The sequence below is a fragment of the Perca fluviatilis genome, chromosome 13 (genome assembly GCF_010015445.1).
Source record: "Perca fluviatilis chromosome 13, GENO_Pfluv_1.0, whole genome shotgun sequence".
NCBI classification, from domain to species: Eukaryota; Metazoa; Chordata; class Actinopteri; order Perciformes; family Percidae; genus Perca; species Perca fluviatilis.
Window position 1 is genome coordinate 16,780,547 of NC_053124.1, and position 26,730 is coordinate 16,807,276.

General features: G+C 43.3%; 2 protein-coding genes across 5 annotated transcripts in view; both read right to left on the reverse strand.

The window, feature by feature from the left end:
• Positions 1-12,781, reverse strand: part of sdc3 (syndecan 3) — a 32,540-nt gene extending 19,759 nt beyond the window's left edge. Inside the window, exon 1 of the mRNA XM_039820911.1 lies at positions 12,195-12,781. Within this exon, the coding sequence (XP_039676845.1) occupies positions 12,195-12,248 (54 nt within the window). The 5' untranslated portion in view covers positions 12,249-12,781. The remainder of the gene's footprint in view (positions 1-12,194) is intronic.
• Positions 12,782-14,076: 1,295 nt separating this feature from the next.
• The window catches only part of pum1 (pumilio RNA-binding family member 1), a 35,006-nt gene continuing 22,352 nt past the window's right edge, over positions 14,077-26,730 (reverse strand). For all 4 annotated transcript variants that reach the window (XM_039820164.1, XM_039820163.1, XM_039820161.1 and 1 more), the window contains exons 15-23: positions 25,843-26,085; positions 23,782-24,052; positions 20,215-20,344; positions 18,732-18,866; positions 17,783-17,920; positions 16,969-17,094; positions 16,704-16,825; positions 16,368-16,560; positions 14,077-15,818 (exon numbers count right to left, since the gene is read on the reverse strand). In XM_039820164.1, the coding sequence (XP_039676098.1) occupies positions 15,687-15,818; positions 16,368-16,560; positions 16,704-16,825; positions 16,969-17,094; positions 17,783-17,920; positions 18,732-18,866; positions 20,215-20,344; positions 23,782-24,052; positions 25,843-26,085 (1,490 nt within the window). In that variant the 3' untranslated portion in view covers positions 14,077-15,686. The remainder of the gene's footprint in view (positions 15,819-16,367; positions 16,561-16,703; positions 16,826-16,968; positions 17,095-17,782; positions 17,921-18,731; positions 18,867-20,214; positions 20,345-23,781; positions 24,053-25,842; positions 26,086-26,730) is intronic.

The window sequence follows — 26,730 nt, forward strand, 5'->3', positions numbered from 1 at the left end:
GAAGTGCTGGTGAGAGAGAGGAAAAGGAGTGAGACTGAATGCCGATTTGTTTGTGTGTGTGTTGTGTGTGTGTGTGTGAGTGTGTGATTACAGCCTGGCTCAATGGGCCTATTTCTGCAGGGCCAGTGGGAGGGCGTGGCGCCTGTGGCTGGAACTTTTCTCGTGTTTCTAAGGAACTTTTCAAAAGGGGCTGAGAAATGTGGCTGCGTGTGAGAGAGAGCGCCCTGTGGACCATGATGCCTTTGTGTAGCAGGGAGCAAGACAGAGGGGCACTTAGAGTACACTCAGAAACGGTAATCAATGGTCTGTTCTCAGCCCCAAATCGAAAACCTTAACACACACACACACACACACACACACACACACACACAAGAAAATCTACACACAGATGTTGATGAGAATCACATTTCTGCCCATATACAGTGAAGTGAATCACAAGGCAGCATCATATAATTACAGCTTGTGTAATCAGGCTAATGACAGGCATGCGACTTTACAGACCCCAAGGAAGACGTAGCAAGAAAAAGGAGAGAAATCAATGCATAAAAGCCAGAGTTTTAGAGAGGAAAAAGTGGCAAATGGGGACTACTTGAGTGGAAAAAGCAGGGGGTGATGATGGACCCAGGGGCAAGGGGGGTGGAAAACGAGAGAGGAGTGTTTTTGTCTTTGGTGCAGAGGAGAAAAATCCAATCATCCCTGTGTAATTCAATCTGGAATGGAAAAATGTGAGTGTGTGTGCAGAGGGCATGATGCATATTATTATCATGCCATACCTCTATTTTGCTCTCACACCAACACAGAGGAGGTAAACAAATTGCTGCTCCAGGGGCATCCCAAGCAGCTGACCTTGCTACGCTCTCTTGGCTCCTTCCCATTGGTTGTCGTTGCCAATCTCGAGCCTTGGTACGGTTTCCAGCCAATGCTTGTAGGCCAAGGGACTGTCGGCGCAGCCAGAGAGTCAATTGATTCTTCATGTATCATAACAGCTGTTGATATCGAACACTAATTACACAGGTTGTGAGATCTGGCGGCGGTCTTGATAAGGCGAGAGCAGCATATGGTCTCTGTCTTAATGGGCCGCACAGACTGAATGCTTGTGACCTAATCAGATGTGTATCATAAGATACTGATTAACTCTAACAAATCAGTGTCAGAAGACTTCAATGAATCAAGTCAACATGAGAAATAAGGAAATGAGACATTTGCTTTGTCCAGATTAGTTTCAATGAATGACTCGTGTGTTGTTGATGTTATTTCATAGATAAATTTCATAGATTGCATCATCTGATATGATTGTATAAAGCAGTGGCTCCCAGAATGATCAGGACCCACCAAAGGAATCGCAATGTGTTTAACAAGACATCCTGATCCTGAAGTTTTGCTTTTTTCTTGTAAAATATTAGATAACATTTCATCTTCAGGCCTCTTAAAATGTTCAAATTAAATAATTTGAGCAGAGAAAATCACTCTTTGGTTGAACTACTTGCAGCTATTGAACATATGCGACTAGTAATGAGGGATCACATTGGAGTAGTTTAACATTTTGGGAAATATACTTCTTTACTTTGTTGCAGCGGAGCGCATCGACTGTGCACATCATCCTGTCTTGACATCACACCAAGGTTGCCAGGTTTGGTACCATCGTGCCCGAGACCAAACCAAAACCTGTGCTTATCAACCATATCTGGCAACCCCTGCGGTGGCACTGGGATAAACTGTGGTATATCAATAAATAACTCTGACATGGAACTCCCCCTCAAACCACAAATTGTCAGCTTTACAAATGCATGAAGCGGGTAGGTGTAAGCAAGTAGATAATGAGGATTAATGGGCAAAATTTGCAGAACAGGAGTTCCCTGTTGCAACTCAGACAGGGATCCTCCTGATCATCCTTCAGCCTTTGTTAAATCACCTCATCCAAAAACTAAACATTATAACAAGCTTCCGATGAGAGAGTGTTCATCCATCTCTGATTGTTCTTTAGCAGTACAGTTAAAGCTTCATCCCTCGGTAGGCAGTGTTACTCACTGACTAATTAATTAAGAGGTGGATTTAAGAAACTAATGGCTGGAGAATGATTGTCTAACACATAGATTAGCTCCAGAGTGCTTGGTATAACAACTGGTGATCATTAATTCCTTGATACTGTGTGCTTGCTTTAAGTAAAGTCTGATTGTGGAGCTTGCACGTGGCGGAGTGGTCAGTGTCAGAGTTAACCAGTGGAAGCGTGTAACTGTACGAAAGGGAGATATATGGGTTATGATACGATCTTGCTCTTACAGCCCTTCTGTCTCTTCCGTCTCAGTGTAATCCTGTCCAGGTTGTTCTCTCCATTCAATCCATCTCAGCTGCTCTAAGCTCTTTACAGGCCTGCCTTTACCACCAGTCTCTCTTTCTTTCTCTCTCTTTGCTGCTACCAGGATACCAAATCATCCCACCCAACTCCCTTTCATTTTCTCTTTTTTTCTTCCTCATCAGCTCCTCTGCTCTTTTGTCATTTCACTCTACCTAAAGCCAATCCCTCCCCATTCTCACGCTATTTTCTGATGAGCCAGTCATATCCCTTTACCACCTTTACATATTAACAAATTATATTCTGTCTAGTCTCTCCCCTTTCTTCTCCACGCCTGCTGCATTTTGTTCTTCTATCCAATCTGGCTTCTCTTTTTCTTTCAATTCCTCTGCTGCACTTTAGCCACCAACCCTCTGTTAATATCACTTTTGTCTGCGATTGCCTCTGACCCCATTCCCCTTTCATTCCCTTCAAATCTCCTCTCCTTCCATTTAAACTAAATATCTAATCACTTTCAAATCTGTCGCCACACCTTTTCTTCTTTGTTCATTTTTAGGAACATTTTCCAAGGTCTTAAGATACAATTTATGTTCAGCAATTACTAAGTTAAGTAAAATATTTCTAGTCACAAAAAGTGTTGGGTATTGAACCTCAATACCGGGCATTAAAGGAAATGAGGGGATAGAAAGGAGGAATGACGTGAAACAACAACAAAAAGGAATCAAACTGGGGACATTGTAATCATAGGCTATGGTACGCCTCTAAACCACTAGGCTACCATGATGCCCGAACCTCAATACTATTTTGGTACTGATAGAAATACAGCAAGTATAATAGGAGGGAGGAAAAACTGTTCAACCGTTCAGTCTTGGCAATTTGAAGTTACCTTGGAGAAATATCAATGAGCATTTTATAAACTAAACGAAACAAAATATAAAAAATCAACAGATTTATTGGAATCTTTAGTTGCAGCCCAATTGTATTTTATTCAGGCAAAAAGCTTCTATTTTGCTGCTGTTGTTCTCTTCTGCTTCTGTTTAGACAACAATTAACATTTGAGCTTCTTTTGTGAAATAAAAAAAGGATTTTGTAAAAAGAAAAAAGAAAAAGGTATCAAATAAAAGTATCGACTTGGTGTTGGTACTTACATTTTGTGTGTTTGAGCTCAATTTAATATGTCAAGAAAGATATTAATGTCAAAAGAAATCATGCCTTTCTTCAACACCTATCAACACCTCCTTCTCTTGCTGTCTTTAATGTTTAAGTGTTGTGTGACCTGTCAATCTGTCATGTGTATCTGCCTCAATCATATCATGTGCTGTCACACAGACACCATAATCAGTCCAACATCGGAAACAATTATCATGTCACACATACGGCTTAATAAGTAATACACTCGAGGACACACACACACACACACACACACGCTTTAAGTGTCAGTCAGCCTTTCAGCCTGGGTCTCTGCTGGCTAAGATTAGGGCTAATCCACAACTGTTGGAATGAAAGATTAAGAATGAATCACCTGCTGCCTCAACCTTGTGTGTTGTGAAGGTGTTTACAGAAAGGCCCTATGGGAAAGAGAACCTGCTGCAGCCACCAAGCAATATTACAGAATCCCTACCCCTCCCAAACACACACTTTTCACTCTTCCACACACACACACACACACACACACACACACACACACACACACACACACACACACACACACACACACACACACACACACACACACACACACACCTCATTAGCTTCAATGGCTCGTTCAAACTGCAAACGCCTTTGAAAGAGCTCTTTAAAGCACTGGGGTTCAAAGGTTTACTTGAGAAAGTCCACACAAACACACTCACACACGCACACAGCGAGTTTCAGTGTCAGTATTTAATTGGATCGATGTTCATCCCTCATGACTTGCCCATAATTGCGGGGACATGAGTAAATTGTGGGAAGCCTTTTGTTGCTAAGTTCCTGTTTATTAAAACAGGCAGAATTAAAAAGAGCTCTGCCGTGGTGGAGGAGCAGGAGGAAGAGGGCTGGTGGGTGGAGGGTGTAGAGATGGATTGATGGAGAGAGGAAAAACGTTGCAGCAATGAGCTCCTGACCTCGTTCATTCCTCTGTCGGGACGCTGGGCTAAATAATTCAAACACACACATACAGTCACATGCCTTTCGCACACAGCATTTCTTGTTCGCACAAGCGGCCTCCCTGTGCTCCTTCATTGCCCCCTCTGCCTCTGTTTTAACATGTAAACAGTAAACACACACATGTAAAAACACACACCTAAATAAACCCCCCTCCCCTTTGTGCAACACTCAGGAAGCTCCCTCTTGATTTGAAGCCTGGAGGCCGGATCTATAAATACTTACTTCCTGTGTCCATCCTGTAACCAAGTGAGCAACCGTGACCACTTAAGCACACAAACAGGTTATACACATCAGTATGCAAACAAGAAGCTCTCTGTCACAGTGTAAATCTTAATAAAATTATGATGAAATGTTACTGCCAACACATAGGACCAACTTAATCTCAAAAATTAAACTGTAATTAATTTCTTCTGAATAATTATATTTCCGGCTTGATGAAATACATGCATTAGAAATGGATATCTGTAAATCAAAACTGGCAAAAATCTCTTTATCAAAGTAAAAGATGACATGAAGCGCCGTTTGAAATTAGAAACTGTGACGCTGACAGATCAACGACAAGATAAAAGAGATGACAAATTGGATGACAAAACATTTATATATCCAATCAATCATGCATCTTGGAAAATCTAAGTGCTAACATTGGTCTTTTCTACTTCATGTGCTGGCCTGAGCCTGCAACCATGAGAGACACCCCATGGTAGATGAGAGCTGTTAGGTGAAGTAAAGTACTTACACAAATGCATCACCGTACAACAAGCCATTCAAATTTTCCCACACATAAAATCGCTACCGTTTACATTTGACTTGACGTTATTCCAATTTTACTTGATCTTCACCTCTTACTACAGGACCTTAGAGACAATCCCCCGGGATAATGCACTCTTTATCTTCCACTGTGTCTTTCTTTACGAGGACGCTCTACCACCATTAAAGTGCAAACAAACTTAGCAGGCTTTGAGTGGCCATGGTGGCCATTTTCAAAGATGGGCTCCCAGAGGAACAGTGATAGCATTTCCAGCCAGAGGCCGTCAAAAACGTCTTCACCAATGACATGCAGCCAAGGAAACAAGTTCCTTGAACAGAGCGAAGGCAGAAAAGATTTGGTGTCATTAGTGGCTGACTGGAGTGAAAGCTACGACCTTCTTACAAAAACAAGTTGCACAGTCATACACAATATTATTTTATTTTACCGGCAAATCAATACCTGTGAAGTAACCATTGATGATTGTTTCCTTTATAAAATGTGAAAAATAGCCATCACAAGTTGCCAGAGCCTAAAGTGATGATTTACATAGATATAAATCATAGAGGAGCAGTGAATCGTCAAAGTTAAGAAGGTGGAAGTAGAGAATGTCTTCTTCTTTTTTATGAGGTAATTTTATGGTTTTACTTATTGGGGAATGACAATTTTTGACACAATGACACATTTTCTCTTTAAAAATGACTTTAGAAAACTTGGAAACCAAAGAAGAAGATTTATTTTCTGTTAATCGACTAATTAATTGACTAAGCATTGCAGATCCATCTCCATGACAACAAGGAACACTCCATCTGCTGATGAAGACCATTTGATAATTGTGTGCTCCAGAAGAAGCTATTAAGTGGACCTTTGTCAAACCACTATTTCCAAGATCAAGAATGAACATGATTAATGTCCTGTTGACCAACTAATCACCTAAACAACATTTTTTTCACCAATAGACTCAGTTTTCAAACTCAACTAGACTTTTTAAATTGAGGCTGAACATTTTTCAAGTTCAAGTGACAAAACTGAGTAAATGTAAAGTTGCCGACAAAATGATTATCAACAAACAAACAGGCCAACAGATGGAGAGGGAGATGGAGGGAGTTGCGTGTTGGAGGTCGGATGGAGGCCAGTCTCACAGCTTCGACACTCAGGGTCTGATTTAGAGTGTGAAGGCCGGCCTTATCACGGCCTCAGCTTGTTCTTATCAGCAGCCTGCCAGGAAACACACATTTAAGCAGTCCCATTGGACCGCATAGGATTTCTCTCTGCATGACCCCGCCCAATCCGGTCCTTCGTTAAACGAATCACCCCGTCGTTAGGGAAACGTGTGAGGAAAGAGAGGGTAGTACTAAAGAGATATAAATACCACTTGTAAATAAAATGAGTGAAAAATCATAACACCGTCTTAGCAGCGTTAATATGCTGGTGAATGGCATCTGTGATTCTCACTCTTTCAAACAAAAAAACACACACACACACACACACACACACACACACAGGTTTGTTAGTGGGAAGAGGCGCCCTGTTTTTGAGGTTTTCATTTATAGCCAAAGCTCTGACACATAGAAATCCCAGAATGCTTTGTGGTTCTGGGAGCCGGTACTGCGTTTATGCTCTCTAATTTAGAGTCCTGTAATAGCACACACACACACGCACGCACGCACGCACGCACGCACACACACTATGGTAAAAGTGAAACGTCTCTCCACTTCTATATTTATGTCTTTATTGTAGTGGAACAGGAGGACAAGAGAGGAGGAAAGTAGGAAGAGAAAAGAGTAGTATAAAGACATAGAAAGAGAAAGGAAGAAGGAAAAGAGTGGAGTCATAAAATAGAGAATGAGATATGAAAAGCTCTGAATGAAAGAAGCAACAGAGGTGACACAAAAAACAAGGCAGAATGAAAGAGAGAAAGACAGAAGGGAGGGGATGGAGGGGAGAGAAGGGCGATAAAGCTGTGACAGCGGCAGCCATGCTGGTTGTCATGGCGACGGCCACGGAGAGCAGGTAGAGCACGGTCTCCTGGGAATGAGCAGAGCACGCCTCCCTCCCCCACCGTCAGTTTCTCTCGCTCGACATCCCTCCATCCTGGCTCTGTCTCCATCTTTCCATCTCCATCCCTCTGGCCTCGCTCCATCCCCATCATCCAGCTCTCATTCCCCCCCCTTCCTCTCTCCCCGTCTCCATGTCCCAATATCCCCCATCTTCCCCTCCTCTTGCCTCCCACTCATAGTCCAATCCTTCCCTTAGTTTCTGGGCTCTACCCCTTTTTTTTTCATCCTCTCTCGACCACTCAACGCTCAATCTGTTTCCCTTTTTTCTTTCTTTCCCGCTCTTCCATGTCTTCCCCCTGCTATCTAGCATCCCCATCTCACCATTATCTTAACTCTTTTTCCATCCTTACCTCTCTCCATTTTATTTCCTCCACTCCTTCCCTCATTCTCATTATCGTGTGGTCTTTACCACCTCCCTCTTTTCCATTCCTCTCCTCTCCCTCCATCCTCTTCTCTCTATATTCATCTAACCCCCCTCTCCAGAGAATATGTATGTGAGTATGTCTGCGCAGTGCTGTCCAATTACTGCAAGGAAGACTGTGTGTGTGTGTGTGTCTACACGAGCTGTGTTTCTAGACTGTTTTGACCTACCTAAAACACCTCCAGCGTTCTCCGTCTCCCTCTGACTCACTGAATCAACAAAACTGCTGCACACCACCGCGACTATTCACTAGCACTGCGAGTGAGTGAGTGTGTGTGTGAGTGTGTGTGTGTGTGAAGATAATCAGGACTTTAATGTTAATGTGCATCCATGCATATATGTGAGCAAGCATGTCAGCACTTGTGTATGTTACTGGTCATAATGGAAGAGGAGCCAAGTTTCTGGATGAATTCAGGCCATAACTGCATTCTTTCTCATTCGTGGGATGACTTGAACGCATCCCACAGGGTAAGTTTAGTGTTGCACAATGTTGCGGAGCCAAATGATTGAAGATAACAGGTACTTTCTAAACTGTGACTGGAAGTACAAGAAAGTACAACAAAGTTCAAGTACACTTCTTGGACTACGCTCTAGTCTTTGCTTTTTTGTGAGTTCTACCTCCTTAGGCCTCAAACTTCAAACTTATTCAGTGAGAAGTAAATCCTTCCAAACTTGTATGGGGGGGCGAAGAGATGCTTGGTGTATATATATATATATATATATATATATATATATTTATATTTTGTTTTTTTAAATGAGTTCAATGTCTCCACATTACTGTATGTACTCACGGCTCCACCATGTAGCGCCTGACAGTAAATGACTAACATATTGAATTTAAAACTCCACTGGAAGCCAATGGAGAGAGGCCAACACTGGAGTAATGAGCTTCCTGCACTTTGTCTTTAGTAGACGACAGGCTTCAGCTTTTTTAACATTCTGCAAACAAGCTGCAGCACCATGGCTGAGGCATGACTATAATAAATTACAATAATGTAGTCTTAAAAAGAACAAGGATTAATTCCTAAGCATGTTCAAAAGATAAAATATGTCTGACCTTAAAAATATTGTAACACCTAAATGTGACACCTGGAATATACAGTAAGTATGCAGATTGACGTTAGATGTTAATGGTCCCAGGTCCTTTAAGCTCCCTTGGGGCCAATAATGACGGCCGCTGGTTTATCCTCACTCAAACTGATAGTTTTCTATACAGGGTTGAGCTTTCAGAGCTTCCATTGTTCTTTCAGCTCAGAGGGAGGACACACAGAAATAACAGGCAGGTTTCTCTCTCCCCACATGGCACTATCAGTCTAACAGTAAATGGGAAATTCTATTCCTTCCCAATTGAATCAGACTCTAAAACTAATTTCAGTCAAATGCGGCACATCTGCCACACCGGTCCTTCCCATGTGATAAGAAATTGCTTTCAGATATAGGTTAGCAGCATGTGTACACATCCAACACACACACCCAAAAGGGAGGAGATGGGTAGATGAAAGGGGGGAAGAGATGTTTTAGCTCACTGAAGGCTTTCATTATTTTCTCGTTCTCTGTCCACGCTCAACTCCAGACGTCGGCCCTCTGAATGCAGCTCCGCATATGATCCTCGATCCTTTTGATTTCCTCTATTCACTGGAAGGTGAACCCCATACTATCACCCATCCTTTCACACACACACACCTAAAATACCTTCTCCACACCAGGAGTGGTTTCTACCTGCCAGCTTGTGTGTGTGTGTGTGTGTGTGTGTGTGTGTGTGTGTGTGTGTGTGTGTGTGTGTGTGTGTGTGTGTGTGTGTGTGTGTGTGTGTGTGTGTGTGTGTGTGTGTGTGTGTGTGTGTGTGTGTGTGTGTGGTTTGTGTGTGTGTGTGTGTGTGTGTGTGTGTGTGTGTGTGTGTGTGTGAGAGAGGGGACTTTGTCAGCAGCATGGTGGCCCAATGGTTAGCACTGTGGCCTCACAGCAAGAAGGTTCTCGGTTCGAGTCCAGGTCGTTACGGGGCCTTTCTGTGTGGAGTTTGCATGTTCTCCCCATGTCTGCGTGGGTTTCCTCCGGGTGCTCCGGTTTCCCCCACCATCAAAAACATGTACTAGGTTCTCCAGTCAGTGCCCTTGATCAAGGCACTGGCTCAGATCTGGAGTTGGTCCCCGGGCGCTGTGATTGGCTGCCCACTGCTCCCTTCAGGGATGGGTTAAATGCAGAGAATGAATTTCGCTACATGTACGTGTATGTGACAAATAAAGTACCTTCTGTCCTCCAGGAGAGTGGGAAGGACTCACTTCCTGTGTCAAATTGCCTCTCACATTCCACACTCTCCCTCTATCTGCCTCGCTCAAGCTATTTTTTTCCTCTTTCTTGCTCCTTCTCTCTTTCTTCATCTCTCTATGGGGGGCTTTGTCAGCTATCGGAGGCACAAAACACTGATTCATTCCATGAGTTAAACATGATCCTCAAGAACACAACGCTTTTCCGCCGCACGCACACACACACACAAACTTTTCAAGGAGCGAGGGCTGGCGAGAATAAGTTTTTGGCAGTGAAGATTCACTATTTTCAGCCCACACACAGACAGATGGACAGTGAACGTTCTCATGAAGGCAGATGGATGCACACACACACACATACACACAGGCTATCTGTGGGACACAATAGATGTCTGTGGGAAAATTGGTCTCCCATGTGAAATATATCACCCGGATATGATGTCACAACTCTGATAACAGGAAATATCCACAGAGACATGACACTGGGGATCACTCATCAGAGGAAACACACACAAACATAAGAGTCAGCTGGTTCAAGCCAAGAGCATCTAAAGAAAGATCTTGTCAGCAAATGCATGTGACCGTGGGTCATGTGTGCGTTCAAGGCCTGGGTTACTTATGGTGCGTCTTGCAATTATTAGACTGCTGACGTGTGTGTGTGTGTTACCAATTCAAGCACCACCTGGATCCATCTGTGCACTCCTAACACACACAAGTGTTGCCTAAAGTACACTTAATGTCAATTGGTTTTGATAGTAATTATTTGAACATTTGTTAGGGAATTCACACAACGGTTTAGCATTTTTAGGTCATTTTGTGGCTGTCTTTTGTCAAAATCTGGTTTAAAGAGCCTTACTGTTTTGGTTTATAGTGCTCACATTTAACATATTCTTAAATAAAGTTCTGTTTTTTTTGCAATGTGGTAGAAAAAAATAGATCCTAAATTATCATTACAGCAAAGGAGTAGGCCTACTGGTTGCAATGGGCACATTGCACAGAGTGATAGGCCTAGGTGTTGATCAGAAGGGGCCCAACAGCATATTTTGGCCCCAAAGCTCCTAACAGCTTAATCTGGCCATGAATGAAGTGTAAAAAAGGAGATAAAACATCATGCAGTAAGATTACTATAAACCTACAGTTGAGCACCAGTAACACAGGGGTATTATCAGTACTATATTCTAAGAAATGTTTTCTTCTAAATTTAGGCTATACATTCAAAAGTAGATCTGCATTTTGACAAGTTTTGGTGCTTGCTTCCTTTTCTATCAATGAGTCAATGAGCTTCCACCCTTCTCTTCTTCCTCCACCTCCTCCTCACAGGATAAATCTGGATTAATCGGTAAGGGAAGGTGTGGGCGTGCTGTGGGAGGGTGCGTGAAGCTCGGCGTGGATGGTTCCGGAGAGGTGTGTGGAGAGAGAGGAGGGGAGGGGCGCGGGGGGTTCGCGCATTCCTAATCAGCTTCCCTTCTCGCGATTCCCGATGACATCATTCCATCCAAGGCTTCGTTCGCGCACCGCATCGCCGTTAACGTCCCCGTTACCCCACCCACTTTTCGCCACAAACACAAGATGCCGCACACACACACACACCTCCGGTTATAACGAGAGGATGCCCCTGGTCGGATTTTGGCATCCGGACAATGAGGCCGCCGTTATCAGGCATCACCTTACAGGTTGGAGATCGGACATCCATCCCCCACCTCTCTCTCTCTCTCTCTCTCTTCTCTCTCTCTCTCACACACGTCCTACAGCGTGTTACCCGGTAATAAAGTCGTTAAAGCCGCAGTGTGACTGGAGCCCCCCCAAATTAACGACAGGATGTGAGCTGGTGACACAGACACCACATACCGAGGCAACGCACAAAGACCCGTAATCAAGCTCAATTAGAGATTACCCGCTAATTACCGACACACACATGCACGCACACACACCTCCTGACTCGAGGGGACACAGGCCATAATAAACCCCGACACTGAGACACAAAGGCTGGTGTGTGTGTGTGTGTGTGTGTGTGTGTGTGAAATCGGGGGGTGGGGGTGCACGAGAGTCGCCAGCCCCTCTAGCGGGAGTCACGGACGTCCAATAAGGAATGATAAGTTGCCTAGGTCGAGTGCAGGATTTTACCGATCACTGTCTCATTGATGATAGCTCACCGCGCGCACACACGCACACGCACACACACACACACACACACACACACACATGCCCTGGCTACTGTGTGCACAAGAGCTCCCCGGTTAACAAAGGATATGAGGCTCGTGCTTACCGTGGCGGTGTGAGCAAGCAGCGCTGTGAGCGCCAATAGCCAAGGCAGCTTCATAATTGGGGTGCGCGGTCACAGCCTCCCGGTGCCGCCGCTGCCTTCACGGGTCGGGGAGGTGGGGGGAACAAAAGCGACTGCTGCTTGCTGTCGGTGTCTCGGTAGTCTCAGCCTGTCCAACGTCAGAGCGCACAGCCCGTCCGCGCGACCATCCGTCTTTCTAGTCGGTCTTTTTAATCCAAGGCTTCACGCGCTGCTGCTGCTCCAGGTAACCAGTAGGCTAGGCTTAAGCAATGAGATTTCTTCGAGGCCTCTTCTCCGTCTGTCTCTCCGAGTTTTTGTGCTCGAGACCTGATAGATTTACTACCGGGAGACGCCAGACCTCGTCTCTTTCTCTCTTAATACACAGACAGCCTCTCTCTACCCCTCTCTCTGTGTGCACACACTCAGGCTCTCTCTCTCCTCCCCCTCTCCGTTGAGGGCAGGATGTTCCGTATGGTGACGCTGCTTGGCCTGGGAGTCTGGCAGAAGGAGGGGTGTGTGTGTGTGTGAGAGAGAGAGCGCATATATGGCCTACATGTGTGTGAGAAGCACTTGGGGGATCTCCGCGAGCAAGGGCGATGATGCCCCCTGCAGCTCGTTTAGGCACCCGCAGCCCAGCAGCCCTTTAAACACACACACACACACACACGCACACTGCGCACCGCAGGGTATTCATAGCTGCTCCCAGGTTGTGCCATTTGCTTCGCGCTCAGATGGTTCCGGCTGGCTGCACGCCATACACGCCTTTACAGGTCAGCTCCGGTCCTTCGCTATGATTGGCTGAGTTACGGTCAAGCGGTTTTGATAAAAAAAACTCCCCGATGAGCTCACACCTGTGCCTACGTAACAATAATTAATATTTATGCGCGCTACTCGCACTGCAGCTTACTTGTGTCGCCTAGCAACCGTGCAGTTTAGCCAATCTGTAATTGAAAAGGGTGCAAAATGTAAACCGAAACCTAACATGATTGTGTGTTAGTTCAACACTAACTAACACGCTACAACTGCTTTAAAAATTTAGCATGACAATCTTCACCAATGTAATCTTTAGGCTACTCAAGGCTAGAATTGGACCTTGCAAAAGCTATTAGCCTGTCAAACAGCTAAATGTTTTCTGCGATGTTATAGCGATAAAACACCAGTAAAGTCAGTGGCGAAAGACAGACATCATTTCCATCTACAATTTTATATAAAAAAAAAGCCTATGTGAAGAGTTAGGTGCCCCCGTTTGTAACACAAATGTATTTAGGAATATGCATCATCCACAAGTAGACAAGATAAGTTAAAGCTAGGACCCACATTAAGGTTGTATTATCCCAAACAGCTTTACAAGTAATGAAATTACCACAAACCAACTGACATTATGGCTTTTGCGGTACACGGCCAAAGGGTACTTGCCCATTTTTAGCCTTTTTGTAATCCATAAAACAGCCAATAGCCTAACCAGCCTAAGCTTCTAGAACCTTTCAGGTGGTTTTAAATCACTGCAGGGTTTATTATTATCCGCTTTAAGAAATCAACAAAGCCATGGGATTACTGCCACCAACATCACACCCAACCTGCCTTGTTTTTTTAAAAGTAACTTCCTGGCTGTTTCTGCTAATGCTCCAAACAAAAGTTGGACAAGTAAAGGCAGGGTTATTATTTTGTCCTCTCTGACTCATGCTGTGTGTGTGCAGGCTTATCACTGTGCACAATCATTCAGATGGCTGGATTAGAAACTATGACACATATCCTGATTGTCCCTTTTATAACAAACACTTAAAATAAGAAAAACAGACGTGTGTCTGCTCCTTCCTGTCACACTGGGTTTTCTCAAAAATACAATTAAGCACACTTGAGACAGTTACATTTTCAAAGTTTTTTTTGTTCAGTTTGGTTTCAAAATAAAGATCACACAATTGTTTAGAGACAATCTACAACAGGAGTTACAAAAAATAGTTGCCCAGGCAATAAGCATACACAGGTTCTGTTAACTATACACATATGGTTACAGGTGTGCTCGTAGTAAATATACACAAGGCTGCTCCAAATGTACACCGCACTGTGGCGGGCTGCCTCTCTCACCCAAAAGGACATAGACAGTATGATACAGCACTTACAGCACTAGAGAAATGCCAAAAAAACACAAGAATGTCCTCTGTACAATCCATGGGTTTACCACTCTGAAAACAGTCATGAGTAATAGAGGGGTTTGGGGGGGCGGGGGAGGTTAAATGAGTAAAAGTTATTTCTCCCACCCAGCCAGTATACCCAAACACATGACACATTTCATGGGGTAAAGTATTCCTATAAAAAGATCTTAAAAAAAGGTCAAAAACAAAAAACCTTCAACATAAACCAGAAGACACCACTAAGTCTAACAGAACGTGTCCAATTGGGAGTCAGTGGGAGATCGAAGTCTTAAGTTAAGCAGTGACAAGATAAAGATAAAACCAAGCGTGGCGAATCTTTGTACAAGTACTACGCTGTATAGAAAGGGCTTTTCAAAACAAAAATTTGATATTACAATTTACAATATACAACAACTCATATGTCACAACCAAGGAGGTGAGAATATACACTGAAATGCACAGGGTTTTTTTTCTAAGATTTTTCAGAGTGAGATTTTTTTCCATTTTTCTTCTCATACCAAAAAGGGTGGTAAAGCACTTTTACATTACAAGGGTTTACAAATGTACAATTATACAGTCAGAAGTATGTGGTCACTACTAGGATACATTATAGATACAGATTCAACATCAAAAACCAGAAAAACTACAAAGTTTTATATATATATTTATATATATATGCAAAGGTCTACACCAAGTATACACGTTATATTTATAGAAGCAAGACCAGAAAACGAATCTCCCATGCTAAATGATCTGTCTGCTGGTTAGCTAATGGCATGTGTGTATTCGTCTATGATTCTGTGACGTCTGACAAATTAAATACTAGTTCCACCTCATAGTGGTAAATAGCTAGGATGGGAGGAGGAGGGGATACTAGGATTGTGTGTGCAGCAGTAGCAAAAAGTGAAATGACTTGAGTTTATCAGAAAAGAGGAAATGAAAGGAAAAACACAAAAAGGAGGGAGCGGAGCGATTAGTGGAACAGGTCTCACCTCTCTCTCTACTCCGTCCTCCTCCTCTCCCTCCCCCAGTACAGTTGGCCTGGGATCAGGTGGGGGAGGGGCAAAAAATCTGACAAAAAACTAAGGCTGCCTGTAGCAACAGGCTCCTCCCGAAGGGTTGTCATGGAAACAAGGATACAAGGGGTACTCAACGTCCTTGGCGAGTAGGATTTGGAGGGGGAAAGTGGGCATGATGTCCTCTGTAGGGTCAGACAGGGACATAAGGGTGGGGCTGGTAGACATGACAGCTTAAGGAGGCGGAGGTAAAGGGTGGGGGGTGTGGGGGGAGAAGTAGATCATGTCGTAGACTTGATTATTTCAAGTTGGGGGGAGGGGGGGTGTTACATGATGCCATTGGGAGGGCCACAGAGAGGACCCAGGTCAACGCCATTCTTCATGTAGTACTTCTCCAGCTTGGCCAGGATGTGTTTTCCATAAGTGTACTTCCTCAGGGTGGAAATGTGAGGCCGGATCTGCACAGACAAAAAAAAACAAACATGTGTTGCACATGTTCAAATTGGATATGGACAGTGAGCACTTCCAACACACCTTTTTTTAGGGCTTCCGTGGCTCCAAATACAAAACAAATTATAATTGCAGAACAACAATGGCATTGTATTTGCCTTGTTTACCCTCTCAATAGCCTACAAAAATGTTTATAATCATTGAATGAAAGGGTTGAATATATACAGTATATATCCCTAATACAATCAATTATGTTCTAAACCCTTTAATCACACATATACAGTCTTTTGATTGCTTTGAAGGGAAAATATTGTAAATAAAGACATTAATTGTAACATTGCAATCCTGAAAGCTCCTCTCCTTACTAAACCTTTCTATTAAAAAAATAAATAAAATAGCAATACAGTATCACCCCGTGTGCCACATCTGTCTAGTGCAAGATTTCAGTTTCTACCACCCAAATAATTCTAGTGAAAACACTGGCCTGGAAGAGGTTTGAAACCACCTCCCATTATCCCAGAATTTTGATGGGACACAAACAACAACCTCCCACCTACCTTGTGCATTACGATCTTGCGCTGGGAGGGCTCGGCCACATCGATCATCTTCTGCACCACATAGTTGGCGTACTGGTCCTTCATCATGGTGTATAAGGCACTGTGGGGGCCCTCAGTCAGGCTGCACACCTCTTCTATCAGCACTGCCCGTTCTGCCCGTGACGCATGGGTCACACACTTCTCCACCACATTACTAGAGAAAAGAAGGGAGGGATGAGAATGAAGGTACATTTAAAAGAGAGAAAGTCTGGTTGCAATTGTGGAGAAACAAATAACCTGTTTTAAAGAAGGAGGGAAGATGAGACCGAAATCTTGTATTTGTGTTCTGGAATTTACCTTGCAAACTTGTGCTGGCTGAGTCCCAGGACATTGCCTCTGATCTCAGCCACTATCTTGCTCTTATCCTCAGCTCGGCCGTGCTCCAAAACATGCTGGATCACATAGTTGCCGTACTGGTCCTAAAACAAAACAAACGCAGAAACATTACCTAAATAACTTTAAAAGTCTGGACTGAGAGACGCTTTTTGCAGTGTCACTATCCTGAAAAACATAACTGGCAGAAAAAGAAAGAAAGCAGCGAGTGCTAGTTTGTGTGCGTTACCTGCACAAGCTGTTCTGTGTGTTGATGGAGCTCCTCCAGTATAGGCAGCGTCTGTTCAGGAAGGCAGTGTTCAAGAATGCGCTGGATGACTCGACAGCCATAAGGATGAGTGGAGAGGGCAAAGACCTGAGAGACGCACATAATTACACGTGTTTACTTATTCAACACATACACCAAATGATCCTGTTGCTGTGAGTTGAACACGGCACTAATTTACCTTGGTTTAAACCAGTTTCCCTGAAAGGCACAGAGGATTACAGCAAAAAACTATCATAGGCATACTTTCACACACACTGCCCACCCCTGCAGGGAAGGTGAAGGCAAATTCCTGTCATGCTTTCAGCTACACAAACAAATCTGAGCCACCGCGTAGAAAACATGCAGTTAAACAACATGCAAATGTGTGAGAAGCAAAAACAATCACATCAGTGAGATTAACTGTCAGAGCATCCTGACATCCTGGCTCCTCAAAACTGAAACCTTTCATTAGTATCTTACAAAAGGCACATGCAAGGACACAAAATCTTTCTTTTAACGCTTTATGCTAATGTAACATTTAGCTGGCGGATGAAAGATGTTGCCACTGGGTTGAGGTTTCTGTTGCCGTAGCAACGTACCATGTCCCTGGAAAGGACTGAGTACATGTGTCTATGTACTTTGGCGGTTACAATATGCTTGCTGCCTTAAGGCAGCGACAGTGTATGCACACACACAAGTAAACTTATGTGTGTGTGGATGTCTGCCAAGCATTGGCAGGCCTCAGTGATCGAATGTGAAAATATATTGCGAGTGTGCGCTCACAGAGGGGACCCACCTGTCCCTTAAAGGCGTCTATGATGAAGTGCAGCGCGTGAGGCTGGACACACTCGATACACTTCTGCACCACGTGGTTACCGTTCTGGTCCTTCACACACTTCAACACATGGCCGTCCAGTTCCCGCACCATCTCACTCTGCAGGGAGGAGGACAGAGGTCAAGGAAGAGGGAGAGTAGAGCAAGAGGCAGAGTGTGGAGAAGGGCATGTCATAGTTTGTGAGAAATCAAATATTGCCTGAAAGCATTTTCCAAACTCTCCTTCATTTCTCACAGACCAACAATTAACATTGGGCTTCGAACAGTTGCCCTGGAGAAATCTATTGAGGATCATTAAGGAGCGATGGAACACACACACACACTCTCACACACTCTCACACACACACACACACACACACACACACACACACACACACACACACACACACACACACACACACACACACACACACACACACACACACACACACACACACACACTCTTTCCCCAAAAAAAACTGAATTCAAGCACAATTACTTCCTGTTGATATTCAGCTATATTTGCATATAAACTGTGGTATCATTAGCCTCTTTCATCGTTGATGACAGAATGCCTGCAAGGAACCTGCTGCTCCACGAGGCAGCTCCAACATAAAACCAATAATGTAGATGAGAAATGCCATTTCAGAGTGAGGAGCACACCTCTTTATCAATGCAGTATTCTGCTATATAAACAGAAATTAGTGATCCATGAGCAATGCACCCTCATTCACAACTGAAATATGAGTACATGGATAGTAGATATGCTTTGCAATTGGAACACTTCAAAAAGTATATTTAGCCAAGTAACAAGCCAAAATCACAGCAGGGTTATGGCAGGAAAGGTTCAATTAAGGTAATTTTAGTACAAAGGCACAGTCTGTTTCCATTGTTTATATTTCATACAGTGCAAAGAGAACTAGTGTACTTACAATGACCTGCTGATCAGAGGGGATGAACTCCAGAGCTTTCTGAATGACCCTGCAGCCGTACATCTGCAGGGCCAGAGACAGCACATGACCTCGGATCCTCTCTGCCAGAGCCAGCTTCTGGTCCAGGCTGCCGAACTGAAACAAATACACACAAAATAAGCCTGTAAATCCTCTAATCCATTTGATAATACACAACACAATACCAGATTCATTACACAGCCACACAGGCAGGGTCCGAAATTAACACAGGCCAGTCGCCAAATGCGGGTAAATTTTCCGTTTGGCGAGTAAATCTCAGCGGGCTATCCACCACATGGCGAGTAAATGTTTGTACCAAAATAGTTCATATTCTGTTTCTCAGTCTTCTTTGGTGAAGATGCAGCTACTTTCTTCTGTTCCTCTGCATGTCATAGCTTCGCGGGGGGCGGGCCGACACACACACACACACACACACACACACACACACACACACACACACACACACACACACACACACACACACACACACACACACACACACACACACACACACACACACACACACACACACACACACACACACACACACACACACACACACACACACACACTTCTGTGCGTTTACCTCAGGCTACTAATTAGCTAGTAAGTGGCGATTTTTGGCAGCCAGCCTTCCAAAAGAAAGCACAATGAAATTACATGTTAACCAATCATTAACCATTGACCAACAAGCAGGAAACCGAGTCTCCGTTCACCTGTTCGGGAGGCTCTGACACATTTTCCGCACTCAGTGTCCACAGACAGCTGTAGACTTGTACCAGTGTTAATGTTCTGTGCATTGTTGGACACACGCAGCCACTTTCCTGAAACCGCTTGCGGGACCGACAAGTCCACAGCGGCCCACGGTGTGTATGTCTGAGCCTGTCTCCACCGCCTCCACCTGCAGGTTGCCAGCTGTGTGTCTGCCTGGTATACTCTCAGACGGCCCATTTAACTTGCTGGTCCTCACTGATATAGTGTCATGTGTCATGTAGCTCTCCACAAGCAGAAAAAAGAAAAGCTTAAAACGCAACTTGCTCGTTCAAAGTTAGGACTAGCAAGTTAATTTGCAGTTAAGAAATAGATCGTATAGCCTATTTACATTTTTATCATGCATGAGATGTTTTTTAAAAGTTTTTTTTTTTTATTAACATTGGTTTAACTGAATTTTAGGTTAATCGGTCAAAAATCCTATTGTCGGTTAACAGTTAATCATTAACATCCCTACCAGCAGGACTTGCAACCACAACCATAAATGTTTGTTATGTAGACCTTATTAAAAATATGCCAACTCGGCCGGTGAGTCAAAAAGTTAATTTCGGACACTGCACACAGGCCACAAAGCAGATAAAACTCAGGTGCACTATTAGAGAAACACTGACTAACGTCCCCATTAATTCAATCTTTGCAAATCAAATTCAGTTTTTTACACTTTGATGACAATGACTTGAATTTTCATACACACCTCAAAGAACTTCTGGATGACATAATTTCCAAAGACGTCCACCATGAGCTGGTAGGCCGCCTGCAGAATCTCACTGAACACAAGCTGGCGTTCCGCTGAACTGGCTCGCTCCAATTTCAACTGGATAAACCTGTTAGCGACCGAGAATAAGCATTATATTAACCACAGATACCTCTTCTTTTGTTATTCTTCAATTTCGTTTTCAAAGCTTTTGCAATATATATTAAAAAAAGACTCTTGAGAAAGTATAAATCCTGCTCTCCTGAAACCCAGTATATAGAGTGGATTCACAAAGTTTGGATGAACTTGAAGACAAAGACAAATAAACACATCAGACAGTGACAGAGCAATAAAGTGAAACAGATGTACAAAGACAGAGAGAGCTGCTCCGATATCTTTAACCTGAGGGAACAGTCAGACAAAAGGAGATGAAATTCAGAGTGGAGAAAAGACAAGGAGAAGGAATCATGCAGCCTGTGAGGTGAAGTGATGGATGCCAGGCAAAAAGCAGAGATAAAGGATAGTGATGTTGAAAAGACTGAGGGAAAAAAGCGTCTGGAATGTGCAGACTGGACGTCATGGTGTATTAATAAATCTTTCAGTGGAAAAGTGCAACTGCATCTGAGGCAGGGCTGGTTCAACCCAGACAGACCCAGAAACCAGGACCCCAGAGTGACCTCCAGGGGCGCTGCCCTCAAATTAGACCCTCTCTGGATTGTTTCACATAAAGAGGTACACCGTTTGTTTCGTTATCTATTCAGATACTTTATCATATATGGCCTAAATAGGTAACGCAGACTAAACTGTCTGTGAAAGAAGGCCATGTCTGAAATAACCCCATCACATTCACTGCCAAAATCCTTATTTCTATTCAGAGGCACGTAGTTAAAGGAGTCTATACCAGTATATATATTGAGCATGAACCTGAAAATTAGGGATGCACGATTTGGAGAAAGTCATATTGTGATTGCAATTTATAATACTGCGATTACAATTGCGATTTAATGGCATCATGAGTTTACTTCATAAACAAGGAAAATGCAGAAAATAAGCTACTAACATTTTTGAATGTGTATTTTTTTTAACCAAGCATGAAAAAAATTCAAATTTTTATTAAATCAATACATTTTGTATGCCCTTATAAACGATGACATTCAAGATGGGTGTAATATAATATTAGTTTTATAATAACAACTAGTGATTAAGTTACAAAATATACTTTGTTATCAGCATCAGGGTTTCTGCAGGTTTTACTAAGTCAAAATTAAGACTTTTTAAGACCATTATGAATGAAATTTAAGACCTATATCACAACATTAAAAACAAAACAAAAAACGGCAGATGTCAGAGTCGGGAAACATCTGAAACAAACTGATTTCCTCACTCGCATTATAAGACTGGTGTCTTATCGTTTTCTGATACCGGTCCTAAAACAATTAAACTTGTAAAATGGTGTTGGTGCCTTCAAAGGTGCCTGAATCGATACACTAAAATAAAAGAGCACGGCTTGTGTATTACTAAGGCCAAATGTTCAAATCATTTTTATTTTATTTATTTATTTTTAAATTGAGAATGGAATAACAATTACTTATAACAAAACTTAATTTACTAGTCAATTGCAGTTATACGACAACAAAAGAACCACTAGATGATGGGTATTTTACAATAACACTGTATGCACCACTAACTTACCAACTGTAAGTGAACATACCATTAGGTTATTTGTTGTCGACAACTCTGAGTCTTTAACTGCAGGCTGTTGGATGTTACAGTGTTGGAATCATTCCCGTGAAATACTGCCACACTTTAACGTTACACCGTTTACTTTCAGCATGTAAACGTATTTAAGCAGCTACTGGTTAATGTTACCATGCTGCCAAGTGTAATGTTATCTAGCGTTACATGCAGCGATGCTTCTGTTGCCTCTGATGTCCGTTTTAGAGCACCAGAGAGCAGCGCAGGTGTTTCAGTGGCACCAAAATGAGGCACCGAAATCCGCTTTGCTATTCAGCCCGCCTACATATTGGCACCGGATTTCGGTACCCAACCCAGAACGCCTCCGCTCTGTTGGCTCTGATCCAAAAGCAACACGGAGGTCGCTTACGGGAGTTGCGAAGCTGCTGTTTGGGTCTCACCTAGGCAGTGTGGAGGTACTGCCGGGACTGGAGCCGCCAGATCCTCAGCAGAATTTGCTGATGGCTGCATGTCGATTGGTTTATGCCTATACTGCCAGTATAGACTGTATAATTATACATATATTTGTATCTCTATGCTCGCCTTTGGTATGTTAAATAGTAGAACGTGATCACACATTTCGTCATACAAAACTCCACATTTCGGAACATTGACCAGGCATACATGGCATAATGTTATTTATTATTCACCATAATGCCACTTTTAATGAGTAATGTAAACGGCATAAGCACTGTCTGTGGGAAAAAGCCACTACGGTAGCAAGGCTAACAATAGCCATGTCAGCTCATGTTAGCTCTAATACTTTGGCAACATCTGCAAGGATATATTAAATTACTTTGTTTGCACTGACCGTTGCCTAACGTTACTACGTTCACATGCTGATTTTGGCGCTACTGCGAAAAAAAGAACTACAACACCAAGGAACATAAAAAATAAATAAACAAACATTCTTAAGCGCTGCGAGAGCATTTCAATGAGCATTAGGAGCTAGCGTTACATGGACGTAGGAAAATTAAGACCTGTCTAAAATTAATTTAGGGCCTAGACACAATATTTCAGCTAATTTAAAGACTTTTTAAGGCCTTAAATTTAGATTTAAGATGCTGCGGAAACCCTGCTGCATGCTCTGAATCCCTCTACACTTCTGATACTCACATGATCATACACGACACACACGCTACTGCCTAAACAGACTGACTGGTCCTCTTTCGTGGACGTTGTTACGAGGGGCGCGCTTAATACATCCATGGGGAGCGCAATTCATAGGGCAGATTCAGCATAGATTCAACACACAACCATAAATCAGGCATTAGCGAGGGCGAGAACTATATTCTCAGACAGGTTTTTGCAAAGCAAATCATTCCGCCCAAGTACTATATTCTTCCGCCTGAGAATATAGTTCCCGGTTTGTTTACAGTTAGAAGATGGCTGTGTCTCATGTTACGTTGTTTTTGTACACACTGTGACTCTACAAATCACAACATGTAAATAGGAACATGTTGGCGTTATTTTGTCACTTTTGTCACAATTCGGAGCAGTAGGATTACTGGAATCATTCACCTGCATGTTCTGTGCTGGCTTGATGCCGCTGGCGGCGTCAGACAGCCTTACAGCATGCACTGAGATGAGAAGGGTATGTATCGACTTGTCTTACTCTGGGGGTTATGGTGAATAAGCTAAATTCCCAATAAGTCGGCGTGTTCCTTTAAATTACTTTTTTTTCTCAATCTGTAATGAAAGGCAAGTTAGTCAAATTGGGATATACCTGCATCGGTGCCCTGTGTTTTGCTGATGTGTTTTTTTTCTCCTGTGTATTTTAGGTTTGTGTGTGTGAGAGTGAGTGAGTGAGTGAGTGAGTGAGCGAGCGTGTACCTGCTGCCGTGCTGGTCCTGGCTGAACTCCATGATGTGGCCAGCGATGTCTCTGAGCTGGAGGTTGGGGTAGCGGTTGTTCCTGAAGTCCTCCAGCAGGCGGCTACGGCCTGACGGCATCACGTCTGACATGCCGTATCGTAGCCGTGACGACGGGAACAGCTGACTGCTGGGTGAAAAGAGGGAGGAGCCTGAGCTGGCGGCACTGCGGTACTTGGCCTCTGCTCCTGGAGCTGCAGAGATGAAACGCCCACTGCCATTGGTCAGGCCTCCTGTGTGGTCAGAGAGAATAGGGAGGTGATTGTTAGAACTGGTACTGTTCAAAATCTGAGTCCAATAGTCAAAGCACTGCGATTAGAGGAAATCTGAAATACAAGGCCTGAACCAAAAAAACAAGACCATGGATTATTCTTTAATTGATGACACTGCAGTACTAAAATTCTGAGATCATGAAAATTGCATTATAGCTATGCAGCACAAAAACATAGCACTGGATGGCAGCACTGCCTCAAATATTGATTAAGAATTATTATCCTTTAATGTTTTCAACAGCATTAGATTGTTTCTCAAATTCTCAGGCAATATCTGTGCCAGGTGGTACCTAAACACTCTTCTTTGGTTTTGTTGCTGGTGGACGGGCTTGATTTGTAACCTGTGATATTTACAAATATTCTAGTTAGTGTATGTACACATTGTAATTGAGGATGTCCGAGATCAGTTACCTCCTTTCAAAAGCTGCTATTTACTACCGTTCATATCTGTATAGTAGGACACCTTTAAAGACTTAAAATAGCTAAAGCCAGGTAATCAATCTATCACACTAATTATAAAGCCTTGACTTGGCTCCGTCAGTTAGTTTGATTGTTGTTTCATCACACTCAAGTGTTTGTATTACACTTCACTCTGTCAACTGGCAATTATGGAAAACACACACAAAGCAACAAAAGTCTCAGTCGTAATTAATCCCTGAAAACATGCTGCCTAAAAAATGGAACAGACGTTGATTTTGAGGTAGGTACGACACATTTAGTACCACTTGTTTGAAAACAATGTGTAAATGTTAACATCTAATTACATACTGTACATCTGACATTACAAAATCAATGTAGATATGTGTCAAGTCAAGTCTATGTGAACAATACATTTCTTGGCTATGAGACTACAACAGGGCATCTACAAAAATGTCCCGTTTAGGCCTAGTACTTAAAGTAGGCACAGGTCCATGCGTTAAGCCAGGGTTTTTTCTGCATAGAGAAAGTTTTGGCACCCCCCAAAAGAGGTTTTTAGCCAGCACCAAAGGAAAATCACATGCGCCAAAATGTCCGATATTCAGCAGCCAGCCTCCCTCTCATTCATCTCAGTTTTATTACCTGTGAAAAAGGTATTTCATTTGCGTTAATTAGGCTTGTAGTCCAATTCCGTGTTTTGGTACAGTTGGTTGTAAGCTGTACTCTAGTAGGCATGAAAACCACAGTTGCAACCGCTTTATCGGCTTTATTGCCCTGATTCCATGAACAAGCTGTAGAGGCTACGGCGTCCTGCTCCGTCTCTCTGCTGAGCCCCATTCATCTAACAGCGGCAGTTAAACTGTATTACACACTACACTATGATGTTACATTTGCAATTCATACTAATCAAATGAACTGGACTTTGTGGTCAAGTGTGATCGGATGCAAAAATCCCCCTTACTGCATTATATTCCATTACATTCTAAATTGTTACCTGGCACCAGAATTTTGTGTTTTGATGTTTTTACCATAAGTTTGTGCCTAAAAATTTATCAGAATGCAGGAAATTAAGTCTTTAAAGCTCAAAATTCACTCATGGAGTGTTTTCAGTTGTGTCCTTAAGAGTTTTTGAAAATAATGAGACCAATCAGGTAAGTTACGCTAATTGATAGTCATACATGGTACATTCTGGCATGTAACACATAGCACTAGCTTTGTGTTTGGCAAAAGAGCACAGTTTCCAGAGTCACAAAGTAGCTATTCAAGTGGCATTACTGTAAAACAAAACCCAATCAACCATGGTAATCTCAATCACTTGAATCAAAGACACTTACCAAGATTGAGGTTGGATGAGGAGCTGTGATTGGACAGGGAAGGTGGAGGTGTTAGGGAATGGGAGGGGCCCTGGTTGGGAAGGGGCATGCCCACAGGGCCAGGGGAAGGACTGAAGCCCAAGGTGCCATTATAGAAGCCTCCATGGCCAATCGGAGTGAGGCTGGAGGGCGTGCGTTTGTACAGCTCATTGTTGCCCGTCAGGGAGTCCCGCCTGGAACCGCTCCCACCACTTGAGTTGGCCACTAGAGGGAGACAAAGATATAAATAAGATCAAGGTATCTTGAGGAATAGTGCATTGTTAAGGCCCAGACACACCGACCAGACGGCCAACGCTCGGCAGAAAAGGCATTTGGACTGATCAGTCTCCCTGAGTTGGTCAAAAAAATGCCTCGGAACACACCAAAGCGACGAGACGCAATACGTCTCCATAACATCAGGCGGCGCTAATCTGTATTATCGCAGCTGATTGGACGAACGCATCACGTGGGTCTGGTTTCTCCGGAAATTCAAAGACAGACATACGGTCTCATATTGTACTAAAATAGTTCACCGAAACGTGTTTCTGAAAACATTTTAAATGAGAAATAGGCCATGCAGTTGCTGAATCGGTCTTCATTTCAGATCCTCAAAGGTCAGTTTAAAAGATTTTTGTCAGATTTTGAGAGACTAGTCATGCTTATTCCGCTCCCCGTTTCCAGGTTAGCACTCTACCAATCAGATGGGTCATTTGAGTCCGACTGCCGGCAGTGCCCGCCCCGCCGATCATACACGTCAAATCGGCCAAAATGAAGGTCGACAGCCACTCGGACGGACGACAGCACAGAACACACCGAACAGACTCGAGTCACTGACCTCGCCAGACTGTCCGACGGCCGATTATCGGCTCG